Source organism: Acipenser ruthenus, chromosome 3 (genome assembly GCF_902713425.1).
Source record: "Acipenser ruthenus chromosome 3, fAciRut3.2 maternal haplotype, whole genome shotgun sequence".
Classification (NCBI taxonomy): domain Eukaryota; kingdom Metazoa; phylum Chordata; class Actinopteri; order Acipenseriformes; family Acipenseridae; genus Acipenser; species Acipenser ruthenus.
Window position 1 is genome coordinate 92,684,476 of NC_081191.1, and position 25,417 is coordinate 92,709,892.

At 40.9% G+C, this 25,417-nt stretch overlaps 1 protein-coding gene across 2 annotated transcripts in view; it reads left to right on the plus strand.

Moving 5' to 3' along the window:
- Positions 1–25,417, plus strand: part of dlec1 (DLEC1 cilia and flagella associated protein) — a 39,275-nt gene that overhangs the window by 575 nt on the left and 13,283 nt on the right. For both annotated transcript variants that reach the window (XM_034059090.3, XM_059018783.1), the window contains exons 3-24: positions 1,308–1,448; positions 1,857–2,013; positions 2,914–3,024; positions 5,427–5,599; positions 5,948–6,168; positions 7,494–7,578; positions 8,129–8,216; positions 10,286–10,459; positions 10,659–10,795; positions 13,074–13,166; positions 13,351–13,441; positions 15,767–15,929; positions 16,255–16,447; positions 17,300–17,373; positions 17,524–17,704; positions 19,513–19,606; positions 21,007–21,137; positions 21,291–21,437; positions 23,068–23,207; positions 23,314–23,467; positions 24,074–24,184; positions 24,842–24,960. In XM_034059090.3, the coding sequence (XP_033914981.3) occupies positions 1,308–1,448; positions 1,857–2,013; positions 2,914–3,024; positions 5,427–5,599; positions 5,948–6,168; positions 7,494–7,578; positions 8,129–8,216; positions 10,286–10,459; positions 10,659–10,795; positions 13,074–13,166; positions 13,351–13,441; positions 15,767–15,929; positions 16,255–16,447; positions 17,300–17,373; positions 17,524–17,704; positions 19,513–19,606; positions 21,007–21,137; positions 21,291–21,437; positions 23,068–23,207; positions 23,314–23,467; positions 24,074–24,184; positions 24,842–24,960 (2,978 nt within the window). The remainder of the gene's footprint in view (positions 1–1,307; positions 1,449–1,856; positions 2,014–2,913; positions 3,025–5,426; positions 5,600–5,947; positions 6,169–7,493; positions 7,579–8,128; positions 8,217–10,285; positions 10,460–10,658; positions 10,796–13,073; positions 13,167–13,350; positions 13,442–15,766; positions 15,930–16,254; positions 16,448–17,299; positions 17,374–17,523; positions 17,705–19,512; positions 19,607–21,006; positions 21,138–21,290; positions 21,438–23,067; positions 23,208–23,313; positions 23,468–24,073; positions 24,185–24,841; positions 24,961–25,417) is intronic.

Genomic DNA, 25,417 nt, shown 5'->3' on the forward strand with positions numbered 1-25,417 from the left:
ATAATAATAATAATAATAATAATAATAATAATAATAATAATAATATTTCGAAGACTTTAAACTGTCTCAGTGCAAACAGCCATAATGGTAGTGAAAACAAACTAGTCACAACTCACAGATGAAACACATATTTTGTTTCAAAGTGGAAGCCCTCCCCACAACGCTGAATTTCATCTTGCATAAGAAACATGAACAGCTGATGCCTTTCATTTCACAGCTGGGCTTCCTGATTCATATTAACATTTTGTTCTAGAGGCAGTCTACATTACCACATCATGGGATTGTGAATGAAAGAATGTTGAAAAACCTGCTTTGGTCATAAATCAAATGAGCTATATAGCTGAATGCTATTGTTGCATTATCTGTACATTTATCAATTCTCATGGTAATGCTTTGTCTTTTAAGTTAACGTAATAAAAATAAATAATAAAAAAATACACAGTTTGTATGATACTGTATATATTTGTATTAAAGGAAGTGATGTACAGGGGTGGAAATAAGAGAAATTGCATAGCAGTTTGATCCATTCCTGGTTTTAGTATAACTTTAATAAGACATACCAGAGCTTGTTACCATACACTGTGGCTAATGAAGCTTATAGTAAAACCTGGAATGAGTGAAACTGCTGTGCAATAGGAGTCTTATTGCCATACCTGAACTGTATATTACCATACGATATTGCCTTTATCAAATATGCTAACCTAGAGAAGGCACCAAACTGTATTTAATCTAATAAGGATTGTATGGAACAACACTAGGGTGTTTTGGAAAATGTGGCCAAACTGGCCTCACACTAACAGTAAGCGAGTACATGCATGCAGCTTTCTATGTCGCAATTGTGACATGTTTCATTATCTACTTAAAAATAATCCAGAGTTATTGATCCACCCAGTTGTTTGCTAGCATGTTTGGACTTGGTGAAAAACTGTATTTGTGGCAACTTCTTAGTCAATCCATGTCTAATTTTTATTTTGTAATTTTTTGTGGAGAAAATAGTCATGTGATCAGAACTATTCTATTTTAAGAGTGTTTTTCCTTTTGTTCTGAACTTTAAAAATAAAAAGTGCTTCCATTTGTGGCTTCTAGTCCTGCTCCTTGTGCTAAGTTTGAAATAATGATTTAAAATACCACATGTTAACAGTTTTTGTATTTTTTAGCATATTTGTTTTTAGTTTAACAAGCAAAGGAGATGTATACTGTCCAGTGAGTACTCTGTTCTTTGACACATGTAGTATAGGTCTGAAAAGATCAACAGAAACAAGCCCTAAAACAATCCTCAAACTCTCTACATGTTTCTTCCTTGCTAGGACATCTCCCATTTATTTGCCAGCATCTTCAAGGATCTGTACACCACTGACGTTATAGGAAAGGACACTGTAGCCAACCTTGAGAAATCATGCAGGAGAGGAAATAGCTACCATGACAAATACGTGGGAGAGCTTCAAAAGGTATCTGTTTAGAGGGCTAGAGCTGGAACAGACTTCCCATCATGTAATGACCCCGTCCTGGGGGCTGCTTCATGGTTTTATTATTGCCCTCTCTTTTTTATTATCATTATTTGTAATAAGGGTAAAGTGGTTCAGGCTCTGACTAGGTGTGATATCTTGACACGTGAAACTTTAGTTCATACTTGCAAGACATTGGCAATTTGTGATTACTTTACTACCTGGACCTTTTTTTTTTTTTTAAATAGGCTCAACAATAATGGTGCTCAACAAGCAAGCTGATGCCAGATCAGTACAACTCAGCCCTGTACTATATTAGACATTACAAATACTCGTCTTAGTCTTTTAGTGTTTGTATATTTTAGAACGGCTGCCTGGTTTATCATTATCTGTTATATGATCCCCAATCAGGTTCTTTCGGAATACAGCAGGAGGATTGCAGAAGCTGACATGCTGGAGCAACACATCATCCAGGCCCGAGCTCGAGCCACAGCTCTGGAGGAGAGAGCTCTGAACAGGGCCATCGAGGAGGTGGGAGACGTCTACCACAGGCTGGGCCTGCCTTCCGGTACAGTATAACAGTCAGGACTGTCCTCAGCCTGGGTGAAGGGACACAGCTCTGGAGGAGAGAGCTCTGAACAGGGCCATCGAGGAGGTGGGAGACGTCTACCACAGGCTGGGCCTGCCTCCCGGTACAGTATAACAGTCAGGACTGTCCTCAGCCTGGGTGAAGGGACACAGCTCTGGAGGAGAGCGCTCTGAACAGGGCCATCGAGGAGGTGGGAGACGTCTACCACAGGCTGGGCCTGTCTCCCAGTACAGTATAACAGTCAGCACTATCACAATACAAGCCTCTTGTCTCTGGAGGCCTGGTATTAAAATGTGGCTCAGCAAAGTGAGTTTGATGGTATTGATAGCTCCACAGCTGGACACACGGAGCATACCGTCACTGTACAGAACCGGTTTAAGAGGTCTGATCAATGATTTCTCTTTACCTTCATGGGGCATCCCAATCCATGGTGCTGCCAGAACTACTGCACTTTGATTGAAAGCCAGTATTAGCAGATCAGATGAAAATAGCCTCCTTTACTGTTGTCCCCGAAACAAGTATGCCATCAAAAAGGTTCCCTTCTTTTGTTTTTCAAATAGATAACATAAAGTGGAAGCAAATTTTGTACTGCTGGCCTTTCTGAAGGACAGTTCAATTTTGGTAGCGTGGTACACCAGCTATCTGTACATAAAACAATTATTATTTCTAGAACAGTATGCTGCTTTTTATTCTATTAGAGCAAGCGAATGTAACAGTGTAACGACTTCTTGATCAATATATGGATGCAGACCTCCTTGTTGTCAGAAATGGGGAGAGGATTAGGTTATTACTGGTGTGTTCAATCGAGCCCATTGGAATCCGCATTATTGACAAAGGACAAGGTAATTAAACGTGTCCTGTGTATCTTTCCAATTGCAGTTGAATGGCCCTTCCGGTGGTGCGTGGATAATAAACTCCTGCAAAAACACAACTTGATCTGCCCAGAGGACTATATTAAAGAGCAGCCACTGCTGACAACAGCTCCCAGAGGTAACTGGCTCATCTTTGACTGTTACTTATACCTTGAGGAAAATCACAACCAGCAAAGAACTATGCATAATGCCATAATTAGCGCTAATCGCTGACATTCAGGAGTATAGTTGATGTATAACACTAACCCTACCATTCTTACTGTCATTGCATATCTTTAATCAGTTTAATATTCATTTTGTTGGTGTCAGTATATAGGTTAGGTAACCTGCTTTTCAAGTCTGATTGGTTGGCCTATTGAAGACTTTTTTAATGATAAATCTAAATTTAAATATTGCAGCACTAAAATGCATAAATATGCTCTATCTTTGTCCATGTTGTTTCTATTGTATTTAGCAGCATTAAATCACACACAAGTTGTCTAGAACAGCCCAGGCCTGCAGATGTTGGACCATACTTGAACACCCTGGAGTGTGTTATTGTGCTTCTAAAATATGTTCTTGGTGATATTAATACCCACATTTTACAAATTATATGGTTCACTTTCCTTCAGTATAGTTCACTCAGCACTTAAGGTAGCTGTGGTAAAGCCTATGCTTAAGAAACACATTTTGGACCCTAACGTTCTCAATAACTATAGGCCAATCTCCAACCTACCATTCTTAGATAAGGTTCTAGAGAGAGTTGTTGCAATTCAATTACAAACATTTCTAACTCTTAATGGTGTATTCGAGAAGTTTCAGTCTGGTTTTCGTGCTGCACATAGCACCGAGACGGCCCTTGTCAGAGTTGTGAATGATCTGCTGATAAGCTCTGACTCTGGCTTTCCATCAGTATTAATTCTTCTTGATCTAGTGCTGCCTTTGATACCATTCCATCCTACTGAATCATTTTTAAAGCACAGTAGATACCCTGGTTCAAATCTTATCTTTCTGATAGGTTTCAGTTCATTTCATTTGGGGAGGTAAAATCAGCATTATCAGAAGTTGTCTGTGGTGTTCTACAGGGCTCCATTCTAGGACCCTTGCTGATTTCATTATATATGCTACCGTTAGGTGACATTATCCGCAGACACAGAGTGAACTTCTATTGCTATGCTGGTGATACCTGGCTATATTTGTCCCTAAAGCCAGAAATTTCTTCTGCCTGGGTGTTATTAGCTACTTGCCTTATGTCACAGAATTTCCTAAAGTTGAATTCAGATAAAACAGAGGTTACGCTAGTGGGATCACAGAACCAACTAAAAGGAAATGTGGGATTACATGAGCTCGACCCTTGCAGTCTCTCATCAAAACTTGGGGGTCATCTTTGATCCTCATTTGAGACTCATATTAGGGAAGTCACTAAAGTATCTTTTTACCATTTGAGAAATATAGCCAAACTTAGACCAATTATTTCCATATCTGATGCCGGGATACATGTGGTATCCCGCTTGCAGCTTGTTCAGAATACTGCTGCTAGAATTCTGAGGAAAACCAGGAAAAGTGAACATATTACCCCTGTTTTGGCCTCTTTACACTGGCTCCCTGTGCAGTATAGAATTGATTTAAAGATTTTGCTGTTAATTTACAAGGCCCTGAATGGATTAGCACCTAGTTATCTGCAGGAGTTATTGACCCTGTATCTTCCAAGCCACACTCTGAGATCACAGGATGCGGGGCTGCTGGTTATTCCTAGGGTCAACAAAAGCAACACGGGAGGTAGGGCTTTATCTGGTAGAGCTCCTAAATTATGGAATGCTCTGCCTTTGTTTGTCAGGGAAGCCGGGACCATTACAGTTTTCAAGTCAAGACTAAAAATGTACTTTTATAAAATGGCTTTCTTATCTTAATGGGTTTTAATGTAACTTTAAAATTGCTGCTTTTGTATTAGTATGTGTGTACTGTTATTTAAATGGTCTGACTGTGGCAGTTGTATGTGTGACATGCTATGTACTGTACAGTGCTTTGTGATACTTTTGTATAAAAAACACTATGTAAATGCAATAAATACAAAATAAATAGAATGTAGAACTGCACTAGAACACCCTGGAGTGTGTTACTGTGCTTATAGAGTGTAGAACTGCACTAGAACACCCTGGAGTGTGTTACTGTGCTTATAGAGTGTAGAACTGCACTGGAACACCCTGGGGTGTGTTACTGTGCTTATAGAATATACAACTGCACCCACTCCAGAATATATTGATAGTGAAGTGAATCAGGCAAAGAGGTTCCAAAAGTTGGCCAGTGAGATTATTCCCTCTGTATTATAATATCACATAGACTTCCATGTTTCCAAAACAGGTGCTCAGTGTACATGTATTTAAACTACTGTGTTGTTTGTATCTAGTTTTGTAAATTTAAACACTTCTGAGAATCCAGGCCCAAGTGTCATTAGACTGACGGACTTGCATGAAACTTTGCATTTGTTACATTGTTCCTATTAAAAGAAAGAAAACAACCTTTCTAATGTTCTTTATTTAGGGAAATCAGCTGCAGGCTTTACCAACTTAACCTTGAGTTTCCAAAAGCACGTCTGCACTGTGCTTCCACCCCCTGAAGAAAGTGCAGAGAGATTGCTGGAGGGGTCAGAGCTTTCTCTAACTCTGCCTCCCTCTCCTGAACACATCGAGAGGACAACAAAATCGTCAAGCCAAGTAAGAGCAGCAGCCTCCTCCACCAACGGGGTTGGGCTCAAGCTGCTATTGCAGTTCAAACACTATTTGTTAAAAATACTGTATGCAATTCAGTTTGTGCTTGTGTAAGTATAGTTCTAAATAGGTCATCAAATGCTGATATTTGCCTTTTGTTGTGAGGTTATGGATGAGTTTAAAACTTCCATGTGCTTCCTCAGATTAAAGAAAGCACCATGGATATCAGAGCCCAGTTATTACAGAACTCTGCACTGCAGCTGTGTTATCCAGCAGTCATCAAGTCTGTTAAAGTTAACACTGGTCTTGCCTTGGGTTGAGGTTTGCTAAAAGTGACCCTGTGTACCTTTTCAGAAACAGAGTGTGGCCAAAAAGCCTGCGTGGAAGGATGAGATGAGTGAAAGTGACCGAGTTCAGGAGCGAGCAGACCTCGCTAACCTTGACAAGCGCCACAACTTTATAAAGAACCCCCGCTTCCAGCCTCCGCACATCCAGCGCGGTGGGAAATCCCTGATCGTTCCCCCAAGAAAGGTGGAGAGGATGGTGGCTGGCAGGAGAGTGGTGGTGGAGGAAAGGTAACAGCAGCAAGCCTCTGATTGGATCATTCACTGTAACAAGTGCACTGCACCTGCTAATATCTGCCTATCTGTCTGAGTGCTTATCCATCTGTTAATAATTGCTTTGGGGAGTAGGACAGCTCAGGTGCTGTATATTGCTTGCTGACATCACTATTTAGTGCAGTACACAATATACTGTATAAAGGGTACAAAGTCCTATTGTGTACCTCTTTAGCAAAATGAAGCTGTCATGTACATTTTGTTTTAAACAGTTTACATAACTTTACATCATTTTAAATAGGGTGAACTCTGTACTTCCTTACCTTCACTGTCATGTTCTGTATGTAGTTTTGTTTGGTGGATATTTGCAGTTTATATTAAAGTGCTTCAGGCTGATTTTGCTGCAGTTTTATAGTGGCTGCTCAAAACTGACAGGCGGAATGTGACGATAGCCTGCAGGTCTGCAGATATTACAGGGTTACCAGCTGTTAGAATCAGCCTGCAGGTCTGCAGATATTACAGGGTTACCAGCTGTTATAATCAGCCTGCAGGTCTGCAGATATTACAGGGTTACCAGCTGTTAGAATCAGCCTGCAGGTCTGCAAATATTACAGTGTTACCAGCTGTTAGAATCAGCCTGCAGGTCTGCAAATATTACAGTGTTACCAGCTGTAGAATCAGCCTGAAGGAAGCTCCATTTAATACAGTATGATTTTTCAACATTTGACATTACATTAGTGGAACAACCTTTGCAATACAAAAAACCCTAGTAAATCTAGATGTATATGTGGTTGCTATTGCTGTGAATCTGAGCAGATATATTTTCACTGAACAGTTTTATTTGTAAAACAAATCTAAGACATCATAGTCAGTCTTCCTCCAACCTGCTTCCAATAAAGACATGGGAACAGTGCAGCCTTCAAAGCTGACACTACTTTTTTTCTACTACTGCTGCATTCATACAGCCTCTTATTTGAGCAACCATAACCAAATGCTGATGGCCACAAAACAATCCTGCAATGCACATGATCATTTTCAATAGAAACAGTATCGATGGGTGCTAATACCATGACGACATAGGGGTTCTGTCTTCATCTTGCTACATAAAGCAGGGCTCTCTTCTATTGTAAACATGTGAACAGGTTAGGCGTCGGCACCTATCCCAGTGTCTATCTTTTTATATGCAAGTTGCCCCTCAGGCACTGACACTGAGCTGTGGTCTGTATGAAAGCCAGGGTTTGAAATGATGTAGTAGGGGTGTACTCCACCTATCTTGCCATGCAATGCTCGGGTGAAAGGTGTTTTTATCATGTTAAGTTTTTTTTTTCTTATTTCACCCACAGGGATCCCTATGAACCCATTCCAGTTTTTCTTGCCAATCCACCTGTTGTGTTCTTCACAAACTATCGAGTCGGACAGATTTATGAGGTAGGGTTATAGTGAAGGTTCATTATTAATCCTTTCAGTTCTGGCGGGACTCAATTTTAGCACAGTATGTTATGTTAACACATCGCGGGAACCTCACGGGACTCCTAGTTCCCATTCTGAGCTAGTGTAGAAATATATGTAAAAATAATGTTGTCCTGTTCTCATCTATACTCAATAAAGGAGTTTATTCTTCAGCTCGACTAAAATAATTAATGACTGCAAGGGTTAAACTGAAAGGGGGAATGTGGGACAGAGTAAAGTGATATGATACATTAACTCACAATATCAGTCTGTATAAACTGTAGCCATAGAAAGATTTACTCTGGTATTCAATAGTAAAAGAACAGCAAAGTGTAATAAAACACAGTAAATTAAGTACATTGTAACTATGCATGATAGCATTGGAATAATGTTTACACATGTATTTGCTGTGTAACTACTATGTAAATACGCAGTAATCAGATACACAATGTAAAAGAAATAGTCAATTACAATACAATAGTCTCCTCAGTCTCTGTGCTGTTAGCAGGTCTCTGTTTCTCTGTTCTAGACCAGTGTGGAACTGCGAAATCTGACCTCCAGCAGCCGCCCCCTCCGGGTCATCCCCCCCTCCACTCCACACTTTTCTATTGGTCTTGGTGAGTTCATCCCCCTCCACTCCACACTTTGCTATTGGTCTTGGTGAGTTCATCCCCCCTCCACTCAACACTTTGCTATTGGTCTTGGTGAGTTAATCTCTCCCTTGACTCCACACTTTGCTATTGGTCTTGGTGAGTTCTCATGGGGGTATGGGGATTCTGCCTGTTAAATCTGCTCATTGATAGTTTGGTTGTATATTCTGTATTATAGGATGCACAAAGGAAGGCTAAACGATGAAAGAAAGACTGCAGAGTAAGCAGACAGTGAGAAACTATTTTTAGGATACAACTCAACTTGGATTGGCCGCACCTTTTACTTTAAGTGTCCCTCCAGTAGGTTTACTACTGTCCATTCATTTCATTATTAACAGAACGGTTCTCAACATAGGAGAGTGACACAATAAATTATCTCAACATGCATGTATAAAATGCACTCACAACTTCTCCCCCCTGTCGGGCGATTTATAAACATGAGTAATCAGGTGACTGGGATGTTAGCCTGCCCTCTTTAAACAGCACTTTGATCCTTTTCTTTTCAAAAGCTGTAATAAGTTTCAGAAATGTAGTACAGGAAGATTAGCCTTGGTACATATGATATCATTATGCTGGTGCTTACTGATTGAAAAACTGCATAACGATCATCTTGTGCATGTTTGAAAATCCTGAAAGCCAAGTTGGGACTTCATACAAATAGCACAGCTACATTTCCACATAGCAAGCAAGATAAGAACCAATCTGAATATGATTAAACCTGATTTTTTACCACTATCTGGAGCTATTAAGATGCCAGTGCGAATGTCACACTTGTATTTTTACATACTAGGCAGTAGTGTGGAAATTTTTTAGAACACCTCAAGATTAGGCATGTATTGAGCTTTGAACACAAAAAAAGTATTAAATTTACTCCAAAAAATAGTTATTATTTTTTGTGAACTCACCTTGCACAGCTGTGTCTGAAGGTGTCTTTCATGCTAAGACTTAGTCTGGCCACCTTTGGCATCAATAACAGCTTGGCATCTTTTTGGCATTGTGTCTGTGTACTTTCTCACAATCTCTGGAGTAATTTTATTCAATTTTTCTTGGAAGTTGTATCTACAGACTTTCTTTTGTACAGATGGTACTTTTGTCAAGCATGGAGTCCTATAAGCTTCAGGAGCAATGAAGTGTTGTAATAGATTTGCACATACCCAGTTGTGATGAGATTTGGTTGGGACGTGTGTGAGGTGTTGGAATGGATTTGCACATACTCAGTTGTGATGAGATTGGCTTGGGATGTGTGTGAGGTGTTGTGATAGATTTGTACATACCCAGTTGTGATGAGGTTTGCTTGGGACATGTGTGAGGTGTTGTAATAGGTTTGCACATACCTAGTTGTGATGAGGTTTGCTTGGGACATGTGTGAGGTGTTGTAATAGATTTGAACATACCCAGTTGTGATGAGATTTGGTTGGGACGTGTGTATGCCAAACGACCACATTGTTCCAACACATGATGCCTGGGATGCCTGACACCCAGCGGTGAGGTCCTAAATCTGAAGGTACTGGATCGCCACGGAAATGTTGATTTTTCTTAAACAAGAATTATTATAGCAATTTTCATTTTATTTCTATACCGAACTAGTAAGACATATATAATATGTAATGCATTTATCTAATTTCTACACGGATTTCCACAAAGTGTCTTTGTCCATCTTGTCAGAATGCTTTGCTTTATTTACGTGTCGATGTGCTGTTGCTGTTGTCTTTGTTTGCTTTCTTAAAGAAGTAGTTTGTAAGAAGAAGTTATTACTGCTCTTCTCGTTGTATCAAGAGGACTGCTGAATGAAGCAGACAGTTGTGCGGGAGATGGGAGTCATGTGACTTAGCTTGCCTAGTATGCATTCCGGTGTTTTCCGGGTCGACAACATCACTGCTGCCACTTTGACAGACAGACAGTGTGAATCCTGTAGACTTGAATCAGCGATTACTGTAGATAAAAACATTAGTGGTGCGTGCGTGTGTGCGTAAGAGCGACTTTACAACACTTGTATTATTCTGCGTGCTGCTTTAAACCAAAGTGTCTTCTTCTAGGGAAGTTTCCAGGAGAAGGTGGCCTTGTTGCCCCTGGAATGAGCTGCCTGTACACAATCCGGTTTGCCCCTGACTCCCAGGCGGACTACGAGGACTTCATTTTAGTAGAGACACAGACCCCTTACCCACTGCTGGTGCCCATTGAAGCCAGGTGCCCTCCTCCTATATTAACACGTGAGTTTTGTACCATTTCTACATTGTGCAGTTCAGGATAGCCTCCACAACTCGAGGGAGAAATGTGCCGATTCGTCTTGCCTGGTCATTGGATGAGGTAATGGATTTGGAAATTGCTTTGAAAACCACCACTCTATCACATTCAGAGATTTTGTTGTCCATCATGTTATTAACTGTAATATTTTCCTTCCCAACCCAGTGCCCAGTGTGTTAGACTGTGGCTATTGTCTGGTCAGCGGTGTGAAGGTTGTGGAGTTTCTCTGCAGGAATGAAGGGCTCAGTGCTGGGAGGTTCTGCATCATGCCAAAGAGCGTATGGCCAGCTACTAACTTCAGGGTAGGAGCTTCAGAACCGTCTCTCTTCGTTTGCTTGTGCAGGGTCACCTCATACTACATCATTAATACACAGCTGCACCTATTGGACCATACAATACAATACAGATTGCTTTTATATAGCTCTATTCATGCGAAGCATCCCAGGGCGTGTCACAATACAAACTCTATAAAATAAAATAATAAAATTGGCCGTTGGCCAATCCATCCAGCTCAAGAATAAGCCGACGCAACCAAACCTGTTTTTAAATGTGATTTAAAAGACTGGACTGTGCCAGCATTGCTGATATGACACGGGATGTAGTTCAAAAGCAGGGAGCAGAACAACTGAAGAACCCCTCGCCCCTGCTGATTTTACACCACTTCTAGGAACAACAGTGCCTTGCATAAGTATTCACCCCCCATGGACTTTTCCACATTTTGTAGTGTTACAACCTGGAATTAAAATGGATTTAATTAGAATTTTTTGTCACTGATCTACACAAAATAGTCCATAATGTCGAAGTGGGGAAAAAAATCTACATATTTTTCAAAATTATTTAGAAATAAAAAACTAAAAAGTCTTGATTGCATAAGTATTCACCCCCTTTGCTGTGACACCCCTAAATAAGCTCTGGTGCAACCAATTGCCTTCAGAAGTCACATAATTAGTTGAATGGAGTCCACCTGTGTGCAATTAAAGTGTCACATGATCTCAGATTAAATACACCTGTTTCTGGAAGGCCCCAGAGTTTGTTAGAGAGCATATCTAAACAAACAGCATCATGAAGACCAAGGAGATATCAAAACAAGTCTGAGATAAAGTAAAAAAATTGAAAAAATGGAAAGAATATGGCACAACCACGACTCTGCCTAGAGAAGGCCGTCCACCAAAACTTAGTGACCAGGTAAGGAGGGCATTAGTCAGAGAAGCAACCATTAGGCCAATGGTAACTCTGAAGGAGCTGGAGAGATCCACAGCTGAGATGGGAGAAACCGTCCATGGGACAACTATAACCCGGACGCTCCACAAAGCTGGGCTTTATGGAAGAGTGGCTAGAAGAAAGCCAGTGCTGAAAAAAACCCATATCAAATCCAGTTTGGATTTTGCCAAAAGGCATGTGGGAGACACAGCAAACATGTGGAAAAAGGTTCTCTGGTCTGATGAGACCAAAATTGAACTTTTTGGCTTTAGCGCAAAACGCTATGTGTTTGCGCAAAGCCAACACTGCTCATCACCCTGAGAACACCATCCCCACGGTGAAGCATAGTGGTGGCAGCATCATGTTATGGGGATGCTTTTCATCGGCAGGGACTGGGAAACTGGTCAGGATTGAATGAAAGATGGATGGAGCCAAATACAGGGAAATTCTAGAGGAAAACCTGTTTCAGTCTGCAAGAGACCTGGGACTGGGGCGGAGGTTCACCTTCCAGCAGGACAATGACCCTAAACACACAGCCAAAGCTACACTGGAGTGGTTTAAAAACAAGAACCTGAATGTCTTAGAATAGCCCAGTCAAAGCCCAGACCTCAATCCGATTGAGAATCTGTGGCAAGACTTGAAAACTGCTGTTCACCAGCGGTCCCCATCCAACTTGACAGAGCTTGAGCAATTTTGCCAAGAAGAATGGGCAAAAATTGCAGGATCCAGATGTGCAAAGCTGGTAGAGACTTACCCAAAAAGACTCACAGCTGTAATTGCTGCCAAAGGTGCTTCTACAAGTAATGACTTAGGGGGGTGAATACTTATGCAACCAACAAATGTCTTTTTTTTGTTTAATTAACTTTTGTGTCACAATAAAAAATATTTTGCACCTTCAAAGTGTTAAGTATGTTGTGTAAATCAAATGGTAAAAATCCCAATGAAATCCATTTTAATTCCAGGTTGTAACACTACAAAATGTGGAAAAGTCCAAGGGGGGTGAATACTTATGCAAGGCACTGTACCAAAGTGCAGCATTCGCTGATCTCAAGGTGTGACACTGAGCATCAGGTATCAGCATCTCCTGTAAATATAAAAGCTCAGAATCATGAAGGGCCTTATAAGTAGTAAGTAGAATTTTCAAACCGATCCTGAATGTAACAGGAAGCCAGTGCAGTGGTTTGAGAGCCGCGATGTTGTGTTGTAAACGACATGTGCGAGGCAGCACTCTGAAGCATTTTGAACCAGTTTGAGCTGACCTAATATAGAATCAGAAAGGCCAGCAAACAAAGCATTGCAGTAATCTAATCAATACATAACATATCATAGCATCATTGCTTATATCACTGAGTTGTCTGGTTTATTTTTTTGTCTTGGCAGCCTGTGGCCTCAGCTGGTTTTGTTGAGCAGCTTCCCTTTGTAATCAGACCGAATGTGTTTGAACTACACCCAGGCCAGACTACAGCTATTGAGGTTTGTTTGTGCTTCTGCAATTCATTTTTTCAGTTGGTTGTCTCCTTGTGTGTAATACACAGTACAGTGCAGCCATGCTGCATGTGACTGCAGTAAATAATAGAACTCTATCTAACATAAAATGTAGGGCTTTTTATACACCCTCCACACTCTATTCACATGTGTGTATGTATTTGTCTTTTAGGTCCTGTTTCTCCCATCCTCATCTGATGTCTTTAAGCAAACGTTTACCATTGTATGTGACAACTGCCAAGTCAAAGATATTGCAGTCACAGGTAAAATATGTTTGTTTTTAACAAACTGAATATCCCTCATTGTAGTCTTTGCGGAACCGGTGGGGCTTATATCAAAGTTTATTGTGAAAAAATCCAAGATCTGAACTCTCATTTACAGTGGGGTCTTAAAATAATAATGAAAGTGAAATACAGTACAACCATCAACGATTACGTTTGTGCCATTCCTAATCAGCAAACTGTGATCTGGGCATTGATCTCTACGTGTGTTTCTGGCTTCATTCTTGACAGCATGTTAGTCTGTTAACTCTAATAAACAGTGCATACCAATCATATGTTAGTTCCCAGCCAGACCCACGCTGCTTCTGAGAGCCTTTTCTTTTCAAAAAAATGGGGGTGAAGTGAAAACAAACAGTGCCCTCGAAATACAGTACTGTGCAAAAGTTTTAGGCAGGTGTGAAAAAATGCTGTAAAGTAAGAATGCTTTCAAAAATAGACATGTTAATAGATTATATTTATCAATTAACAAAATGCAAAGTGAGTGAACAGAAGAAAAATCTACATCAAATCAATATTTGGTGTGACCACCCTTTGCCTTCAAAACAGCATCAATTCTTCTAGGTACACTTGCACACAGTTTTTGAAGGAACTCAGCAGGTAGGTTGGCCCAAACATCTTTGAGAACTAACCACAGTTCTTCTGTGGATTTAGGCAGCCTCAGTTGCTTCTCTTTCTTCATGTAATCCCAGACAGACTCGATGATGTTGAGATCAGGGCTCTGTGGGGGCCATACCATCACTTCCAGGACTCCTTGTTCTTCTTTACGCTGAAGATAGTTCTTAATGACTTTCGCTGTATGTTTGGGGTCGTTGTCATGCTGCAGAATAAATTTGGGGCCAATCAGATGCCTCCCTGATGGTATTGCATGATGGATAAGTATCTGCCTGTACTTCTCAGCATTGAGGAGACCATTAATTCTGACCAAATCCCCAACTCCATTTGCAGAAATGCAGGCCCAAACTTGCAAGGAACCTCCACCATGCTTCACTGTTGCCTGCAGACACTCATTCGTGTACTGCTCTCCAGCCCTTCGGCGAACAAACTGCCTTCTGCTACAGCCAAATATTTCAAATTTTGACTCATCAGTCCAGAGCACCTGCTGCCATTTTTCTGCACCCCAGTTCCTGTGTTTTCATGCATAGTTGAGTCGCTTGGCCTTGTTTCCACGTCAGAGGTATGGCTTTTTGGCCGCAAGTCTTCCATGAAGGCCACTTCTGACCAGACTTCTCCGGACAGTAGATGGGTGTACCAGGGTCCCACTGTTTTCTGCCAATTCTGAGCTGATGGCACTGCTGGACATCTTCCGATTGCGAAGGGAAGTAAGCATGATGTGTCTTTCATCTGCTGCAGTAAGTTTCCTTGGCCGACCACTGCGTCTACGGTCCTCAACGTTGCCCGTTTCTTTGTGCTTCTTCAAAAGAGCTTAGACAGCACATCTGGAAACCCCTGTCTGCCTTGAAATTTCTGCCTGGGAGAGACCTTGCTGATGCAGTATAACTACCTTGTGTCTTGTTGCTATGCTCAGTCTTGCCATGGTGTATGACTTTTGACAGTAAACTGTCTTCAGCAACCTCACCTTGTTAGCTGAGTTTGGCTGTTCCTCACCCAGTTTTATTCCTCCTACACAGCTGTTTCTGTTTCAGTTAATGATTGTGTTTCAACCTACATATTGAATTGATGATCATTAGCACCTGTTTGGTATAATTGTTTAATCATACACCTGACTATATGCCTACAAAATCCCTGACTTTGTGCAAGTGTACCTAGAAGAATTTATGCTGTTTTGAAGGCAAAGGGTGGTCACACCAAATATGGATTTGATTTAGATTTTTCTTCTGTTCACTCACTTTGCATTTAGTTAATTGATAAATATAATCTATTAACATGTCTATTTTTGAAAGCATTCTTACTTTACAGCATTTTTTCACACCTGCCTAAAACTTTTGCACAGTACTGTATATGTGTTACATGCTGGCTGGACCCTTCTAAAAGTTTACCATGGTATTTCTGCAGTTTCACCTCATGCTTCTCCCATGGCCATACTGTGCATTTACCATAGCTTACCCTGGTTCAGCATGTTTGTTACTATACAATGCTTTACTATACCTTGCTATTCTTTACAATTCTTACCGACACTTTAGCATGCTTTCACTTTGTTTTTTATCATGCTTTGACTTAACTTTTTTGCTATGCATTTACTATTAATACAGTTCCCTATCTGAAGTGCAAATGCATGCATTACAGGAGAGCCCAGTTTGAGTGGTGGTGTCTGGGAATATGGCTTACTCGTTGTTTGGTTCTGCACAGGGACAGGACAGTTGATCGCACTGCAGTTAACGTCTGTTACCGGAGGAGAGGACATCCCCATCCCAGGGGAGCTCACAGATCTGACTGCTGAACACTTCATACGTTTTGGAGCTCTTAACCCCCACTCAGGGGAGCAGAAGAAGGTGGTCATCAGGAATGCCACGTGAGTTCATTTAAACATGAAGAGAGCACTGAGGTGAAACCCTGCCCAGGGAGTATAGGATTGTATGATTGGCACGGTATACATTGAAGTGAATAGAAATGGATATCAGTGTATATGTTGAAATCGGCCAGTTACGTGTTTTCTTGAGTTGCAACTTCGAGACAATAGTACAGTAGTATCAAGCCCATATAGTTTGCTCGTACCACTACATGTTCACCGGGACAGTTTGGGACAGTTCAGGCTTTTTAACTCCCATCCCATTCAGAGCAAAAACCTGCAACTCCTTCATTCAAACACTGGCGTTTTTATTTACTTCTGTTTTCAGACACTTGGAGCTGCCTTTCCATTGGCAGATAATGAAACCAAATCTGAAGCCTTTAATGCCCGGAGAAGCCATTGAACCAGACAGGATTGAGTACAACCTGGCCACGGACAAAGCATTCAATATGAGTCCTGGGCAGGGGATCCTAGCTCCCCACCACGACCATGACTTCATACTGAGCTACTGCCCACACGAGGTAATGTGTCTGTCCTAGCTCCCCACCACGACCATGACTTCATACTCAGCTACTGCCCACACAAGGTGATGTCCAGGGGACTCCCTTTACAGCATCTGCTTTCAATTTCAACCACTTTTCATCTTGACGGGTCTACAAAGCTGGCCAAGCCAGTGATTGAATGCCAGCTCACTGAGTGGTTCAGAAAATGTACAGGAAATTGCAGCTGCAGAAGAAAAAATCCTTATGCTAGTTAATGTCATTGAGTCATTTTTTTACCAAATTATGATTTTTGACATTTTATATTGCCATCATAATTGGCAGCATGCTTTTAAAGCAGGCTAGGCGAGGCACATGCAGTGCAGTCTGTTTCTACTGTGTATAAATCCCCGGATCCACCAACCTGTGTTTCAATTCATTAGTAGCAGGGATCAATGCCATTGGCAGAGCTAGGCACCTGATTGCAACACAAGGATCTGTGTTTCAGTTAATTAGTAGCAGGGATCAATGCCATTGGCAGAGCTAGGCATCTGATTGCAACACAAGGATCTTGCTGCGCTAAAACACACAAAATAAGAGGCTGGTAGCTCCCTGATATCCGCTCTCGAGTTCCTGGGTGTAAAAGAGGAAGCTGGCTTGGTTGTGGGATGGGAGGACGCCCATTGAACCTTCAGTTCCTCTGAGCTGTGTGGAGAATTGCTGCGGTGAAATGAAAATAAAATGTGGCCATTCTAAATTGGGGAGAAAATCAGGGGTAAAATAACTGGGCACTTTAAATTAATAAAAAAATAAATAAAAATTACTTGGAGAAATGTAAATTAAGAAAATGTGTAGCTCTTAAAAATGTATGCCATCATGTTCCCATTCCTGCAGCTGAAGGATTATCACAGTGTGTGTCACCTGGTCCTGAGAGACATCCCAGAACCTAAAAAGAGTGCAGCCAGTGGGTAAGAACAACACTTCACTGGTACAGCTAATAGGGTTTATTGAATATCTTATTATTGATCAATGAATTGTTCACATGCTGTAATTAATCAATTTAAATGAAAACGTAAAGATGGAAAGCCTAGTGTTGATCCCCCCCGTCCCCCCTATAGTACAGAAAAGCAAGTGAAATCCAGTGCCCGAGCAGGGGGACAAGCTGCAGTGAACGATGTCATTGTGATGGAGATCGAGGTGAAAGGGTCAACTCAGCCCCTCAAGGTCCTGCTGGAGCCCTATGCCATTTTCATCCCTGGAGAGAACTTCATCGGGACCACAATCAAGAAGCGTTTTAAGGTAGGAAAGAATGATGATGCATCTCAATTACAAGCCTTTTTTCTTTAACCCCTTAAGGTACACATAGAAATTGAGTGCTTGTTCAAACGTTTTTTTTTCTTAAAATACATTTGAGAGTGACTCCAGTATCTCGGGGAGTAAATTACTATTTGGATGACTGGATCCAACCTGTCACTACATTTTAAGTCCTGTTTTGTGCACCTCATTGCAACAATAAGAACATTAGCTTGCCCCATATACCTTAAAGGGTGAACTGCTGACCCATCTTGAGATGTGAAGCCCAGTGCTTTGAGCATTAATCAGGGATCAGACCACAATGGGGCAAGAGCTCTACAGGTCTTCTGTTGCATGCACATGCACATAGATGGGCTTCATTTATGCAACCACACATTGGGCTTGATGAGAAATGAACCATGATTTCTTCTCTCTAACACAAATACTTTGAAAGTTAGCAAAGTTTGACTTTCTGCTAACAGACCAAACTGTCACACCTGGGATACCTGGAGCCCCGTGAAATTATTTTTATTTTTTATAATTTCTCCTTTTATTTTTCACAAATTTTGTTTTATTTTGTTTTATTACAGATACACATTAATAAAACAAGTCAAATATATGTATATCAAAATAATAGTATGGTACACATCATGTTTTAACTACATACTCATTTTTTATTAAACATTATACCATTTTTAAAAACATTTTGACATAAACAGACATCATACAGAAAAATAACTTAATTACCATAATTTCTCGTTAGCGGCAGTAACGGTAACATACAGCCCCTCACTCTTTTTAATTAACTGCCAATTTACAGTAAATACTGCCCATGCCCTCTACAAAAATACAATAAGATCAAATAAAAAAACATATATATATATTTATACTTCCCTCCTATTGTGGGGCTGTCATAATAATTGCACATACAGCAATCTACCCATTAAAAAAACAATAGGAATTGTATTTCAAGCTTGGGGAGGTATACAACAGCATACACACCAAGCTTGGGGTTTCTCAATATTTAAACCAAAACAGCATTTGCTCCAGTGCAGTTTGCGCCACTTGAAATAAAGCAAATAATTAGCATACTAATGAAAAATATAAACAAACAGACATTTTTCCCAAACGGAATAAACAGCTAATGCTTAACGACGGTGTCTTTCGACTCGCATTCCAGCCGACACTTGCAAATTCTACACATCCTTATTTTGTTACCGTTGTTATATGCGGTTTAGGTATCTTAGAAACAAACGTCTCTTCTCTTCCATCACAATTTTAATTCCCTATCGACTAAAAACATCAAAATAGGCAAATTAGTGATTGTCTCATTTAATTGATTAATTTAATAGGCCACAAAAGGAACACATAGCCACAAATGATAAAATGCATGAGACTTTTTAGAAGTTGTTTAAGATGCCTAATTAAAGCTCAAAGTGGTCTAACATTTTCACACAAGTGCCTATTGTTTATTGAGCAGTCTCCATGTTGTGACAGAGTTCACTGTAGATTCCTGATCACTGAATAGGTGCCTCCTCTAGTGGTCAAATCCAAGTACAGCCATATCTAGCGATGAAACATCTCCTGTTAGGGGATTGAACACAGCGCTTAACAAACTGGCTCGCCTTAAATAAAAAATATATCATAACAGACATTTACATGCAGTCTGCAGTACTCAGTTTTGAAGTATGTTTTGCAGTGTGTATTTACAACTGAGTGCAGCCTCTTTAAGTATAGCCTCTTTAAGTATAGGTTTATGTTATTATTTTACATAATATTGCTTTGTAATTTTTTTTTCTGTGTTTAATATTTAGATGTGGAACAACAGCATTGCACACATCACATTCGACTGGGAAAGGATCAGTGACTGCCACATACTGGAAGTAGAGCCCCTGACTGGAGTAATAGGTAATCCTTCAGTACAGAACAATATAACGTGCTCTAAAGAGCCATTAACTAAACCAAAAGTTTAGTTAGTGCTCCAAGGGGAGTTAGGTTTTTGTTTATTTATTTAGTTTTTGTGTTTGATAAACGTGTGCGAGCGCACTGAAACTCACAGTTCTGTGTCTGGGTCAGTATTTTAAAGGGTGCAAATGAGCCCGAGCCGAGGGCTTGGTCACAGTATATATAATCTCAAATTGTGTTATTGGTAACAAATGATCTCAACAATGTTATTAAACAAAATTAGAAGTACACATAGGATTACCAAATGCAATAATTTTGATGTATCCTGATGTGTTTTTTTTTTTTTTTTTTTTTTTAAATAAACAATGCAGTAAACACAGGTAGATAGTACTGTCAATGCAGATGTAACATCAGACAGAACAGACAGTGTTTTACATTATTGGGGGAAAAATACATGTATACTGACATATATGATTGACATAAACCCGTTTTAGTTAATAATGGGCCGCGGTATCTCATGGCACGCACTTTCTAGAAGCTACACCCAGACATTCAACGGAAACCTGTAGTCAGAACAGTGTGTTTATTAACATACCAAACCTAGTGCTTACCTGGAATTCCCATTTCCTCACTTCTATTTTACCCAAATTGGTGGTATTCTTTCTCGAGATCTATCTTGCGCTGCTTGTCATAAAGAACAGTGCTATAATCAGACAGTCCCCCATCTTGCCTGGATATTTGGAGCGTAAATGGGCGTGAAGTAGAGGGTTGTGAAAAACTTTAAGTTTGACGTTTAAGTCGGAATACAAAAATCACAGCGAAATATCAGGTGTAAAAAACATAGCGAATAAACGCTGTAGTGTGATTAACGCATTTGTTTAATTTTATAATACACTGCACACATCTGCAGGCTTGGTGCGTTCACTGCACTATGGGAATGCATCTGGCAGCCTTCTCTACATGACTGTTTAATGCCTAACAGCGAGATGGTCTGCATAGAGCCACATTCCCGTCTCACTGCATAGAGCCACATTCCTGTCTCACTGCATAGAGCCACATTCCCGTCTCACTGTATAGAGCCACATTCCCGTCTCACTGCAGAGAGGCACATTTCCACCTCACTGCAGAGAGGCACATTTCCACCTCACTGCAGAGAGGCACATTTCCACCTCACTGCAGAGAGGCACATTTCCACCTCACTGCAGAGAGGCACATTTCCACCTCACTGCAGAGAGGCACATTTCCACCTCACTGCAGAGAGGCACATTTCCACCTCACTGCAGAGAGGCACATTTCCACCTCACTGCAGAGAGGCACATATCCATCTCACTGCATAGAGCCACATTCCCATCTCATTTTATGTGTAATACGCAAGACGCTTTGCTTAACCACTCGTATTCCAGAGCCCAACGAGTGCTGTGATTTGGAGCTGGCGTTGACGGGAGGAAAGCCTGGCAGCAGCACTTTGAGCCTGCTGTGTCACATTGAGCACCACCCTGAACCTGTCACGCTGCATGTGGAGGCTGCCTTTAAGGTAAGGGGGTGGGGAGTCTGGGTTATGGGAATAGAGAACATCCTTTTTGTAGTAATAACTTCCAGAGAATTCTATTTATTGACGAAATGCATTTGTATTGTACAGTATACCTTATTTTATTCTGTTTGAATTTTTTTTTGTTTTCAATTCCAGGGCCCCCAGGTGTGTATTGACCTCCCTTCTCTAGACCTGGGTCTAATGAAGCTGGGAGACTCTGCTCTTAGCACCATCCAGCTCAACAACATCAGCCAGCTGGCAGCCAGCTGGAGCCTGCAGGAGTGCCCCAGTGACCAGCCAGAGGTACCAGACTGATTCTGAACTGCACCCTCATAACAGACTGATTCTAAACTGCACACTCATAACAGACTGATTCTAAACTGCACACTCATAACAGACTGATTCTAAACTGCACACTCATAACAGACTGATCCTACACTGCACACTCATAACAGACTGATTCTAAACTGCACACTCATAACAGACTGATTCTAAACTACACACTCATAACAGACTGATTCTAAACTGCACACTCATAACAGACTGATTCTAAACTACACACTCATAACAGACTGATCCTACACTGCACACTCATAACAGACTGATTCTAAACTGCACCCTCATAACAGACTGATTCTAAACTGCACACTCATAACAGACTGATCCTACACTGCACACTCATAACAGACTGATTCTAAACTGCACACTCATAACAGACTGATCCTACACTGCACACTCATAACAGACTGATTCTAAACTGCACACTCATAACAGACTGATTCTAAACTACACACTCATAACAGACTGATTCTAAACTGCACACTCATAACAGACTGATTCTAAACTGCACACTCATAACAGACTGATCCTAAACTACACACTCATAACAGACTGATTCTATACTGCACACTCATAACAGACTGATTCTAAACTGCACACTCATAACAGACTGATCCTAAACTACACACTCATAACAGAGTGATTCCAAACTGATTGCTCATAACAGACTGATTCTAAACTGATTGCTCATAACAGACTGATTCTAAACTGCACTGCTCATAACAGACTGATTCTGAACTGCACACTCATGACAGATTGATTCTGAACTGCACACTCATAACAGACTGATTCTAAACTGATTGCTCATATGGGGTGCTGTAATACATTTGCACACTGCTGAACTACAGAAGCAATGGGGTGTTCTGATACATGTGCACACTGCTGTACATATAAATAAAGTCAATCCTAGAATAATACACTTTTTTCCACGTCATATTTGCATGTTTAGTTGTAATTTTAATGTTATTAGATGTACACATATGTATGATTTACTGTTTAAGTCAAATGAAGTAAATAAGAATTCATCCCTAACCCTAACCCTAACCTTAACTTTAATTAGTCATGAATGAAAACATATACCACCACTATGAGTAAGTATTGCATGTATCCTAAATTGATGCTTATATCAAGTGCATTCAATAGGAAAATATGTCCCACCATATTGCCCATCATTGTTAGTTAGGATAGCAGCTGGGACCATCTTAAAGAACAAGAAATGGGCCCCTGTTAAAACATGTGGTGATTCTCACATGACTGCGGGACAGAGCCTGGGGCACTCATTACAGTGTAACATGTGATTCTCACATGACTGCGGAACAGAGCCTGGGGCAGTTCATACACACACATTATTGGATTATTTAATTCACCAAGATCTGATAAATGAACTACATCAATACATTAGTTCATTTTTCATATCCTTACCTATTTGATCTTTAGGAATTCCGATATATTTAGTGAGTTAGATATCTGAGTGGGTTTAGAAATGTTATGACATTATTTTCTTGAATTAAGTAGTGGGATTTTTGGTGATTGTAACACACATCTTACCCTGTTATTCCATGCGTATTCTGTATTCTCCATGAATATTGTACAGGTGTCCCAGTTTGTGATCGACCCCTGCAGTGGAATGCTGCCCCCTCTGGGCAGTTGTAGTGTTTCTGTCCTTTTCACCCCCTCCAAGTGTCAGCATTTCCAGACGGTTCTGCAGCTGAGCGTGGAAAACGGAGCAGGATGGTAAGAAACAGACTGGTGAGAATGTGACACCTGTTAACCCTTACCACCTCTCAGTGTTGCAGGCAATACCGGTTTGTAGTTAAAAGGTTGTATATTTCTTTCTCAGTCACCTAGCTGTTCAGGCTGACATCCAGAAGCCCCGGGTGTGCCTGCAAACCTGTGAGCTGGTGTTCCAAGAGATGTACGTGGGCGTGCCAGTGTGGGGCACAGTGAATCTGCTGAACCAGACCATGCTGCCAGCCAAGTTCTCCTGGGGAGAGGTGAAGCTCCACAATCATAGAGTGTTCAGTCTTTTTTATTGCATGTGCCACTGATGCTATAAAAGATCATCATTGAGGTCACACCATTCCTATTTTTATAGCTCAAACTGATTTTAATACCAAGTTTCATGACAATTGGATAAGCGCTTCCCCCAATGGATGTGCAGACCAAGTTTCATGATGAATAATCTCCAGATATAAGAAAAAAAGGGGAAGTGTAGCATACATCAGGGATGGAAATAAGACTCCTATTGCATAGCAGTTTCACCTATTCGAAGTTTTACTACAGGCTTGATTAGCCCCAGTGTGTTTAGGTAACAGGCTCAGGGGCATTTTATTAAACTCATTGCAAAACCAGGAATAGATCAAACTGCTATGCAATGGGAGTCTTATTTCCATTCCTGCACCGAAGTACGTAGGTGGTGCCACCTCTACTGCATCCCCGTGGTCGGACATCCCCAACAGGGTAGAATTACGATTCCTTTTTTCTGAAATAGATAAAAACACTCTTTTTAGGTTTGTTTGTGTCCTGTAAGAAAGCTATTAAAACTAAGCCTGCAGACATGCATTGAACAGTTGTGTTATCTCCTAATGCGTGTTCCACAGTTAATAGGGAAACAGGCATCCCAGTGCTCGGCCACCGTCTTCCCATCCAGTGGGATTGTGGGTCCTAAAGAAACAGAGCAGATGAGTGTGGAGTTCACAGCTCACACTGAGGTAAGTGTCCAGCACCCCATCCTGTACATGACATGTGATCACAGCATGCTTACAACACTGATTCCTGTCATGTACATGACATGTGATCACAGCGTGCTTACGACACTTACTCCCGTCCTGTACATGACATGTGATCACAGCATGCTTATAACAATGACTCCTGTCCTGTACATGACATGTGATCACAGCATGCTTACAACACTGATTCCTGTCCTGTACATGACATGATCACAGCATGCTTACAACACTGATTCCTGTCCCGTACATGACATATGATCACAGCATGCTTATAACACTGACTCCCGTCCTATACATGACATGTGATCACAGCATGCTTACAACACTGATTCCCTTCCTGTACATGACATGTGATCACAGCATGCTTACAACACTGATTCCTGTCCTGTACATGACATGTGATCACAGCATGCTTACAACACTGATTCCTGTCCTGTACATGACATGTGATCACAGCATGCTTATAACACTGACTCCCGTCCTGTACATGACATGTGATCACAGCAAGCTTACAACACTGATTCCTGTCCTGTACATGACATGTGATCACATCATGCTTACAACACTGATTCCTGTCCTGTACATGACATGTGATCACAGCATGCTTACAACACTGACACGCCTGCCTTTCTTCTGCAGAGTGAACTGACAGACACCGCTCTCTTGTGTTCAGTGACCAGCATGGAAGAGCCTCTTGTTCTGGAGATTTTTGCAAAAGCCAGCGGTCTCCATGTCACGTTCTCTGTACCATCTGACAGGTAACATTTGATTTGGATGTAGTTTGTATGATCAGAATCATCTTTCTGTACAGTATTTGTGTACACTGTCCTATCCACTACAGATTTCAGTTCCATTCTCTAGCCCTAGTATAACCTCCTGGTACAGAGTTCTGTAAATTCCATTGGCATATTTAGATTTCCTATATACTTGTGTTTCACTGGCTTGAGGTTTCTTCTTGTAATTTTAAGAATGCACCTCTTTATTTTCCACGCATTACAAGTCTGGTCCCTGAAACAGTAATCTTTTAACTGTCTTTTAAAGGCCAGTCCACAACAGGTTTAAACAGGTCAAATTTAGCACTCCAATTAAATAATGAAGTACCTAGCTTTAACAAAGACATGGACTGGAAGAGACTGGCATAGCGTTTGTCAAGTCTAATTGTTTTTTTGATGTTAAAGATATGGAGGAGTTATGTTTAATAGATTAATAGACTTT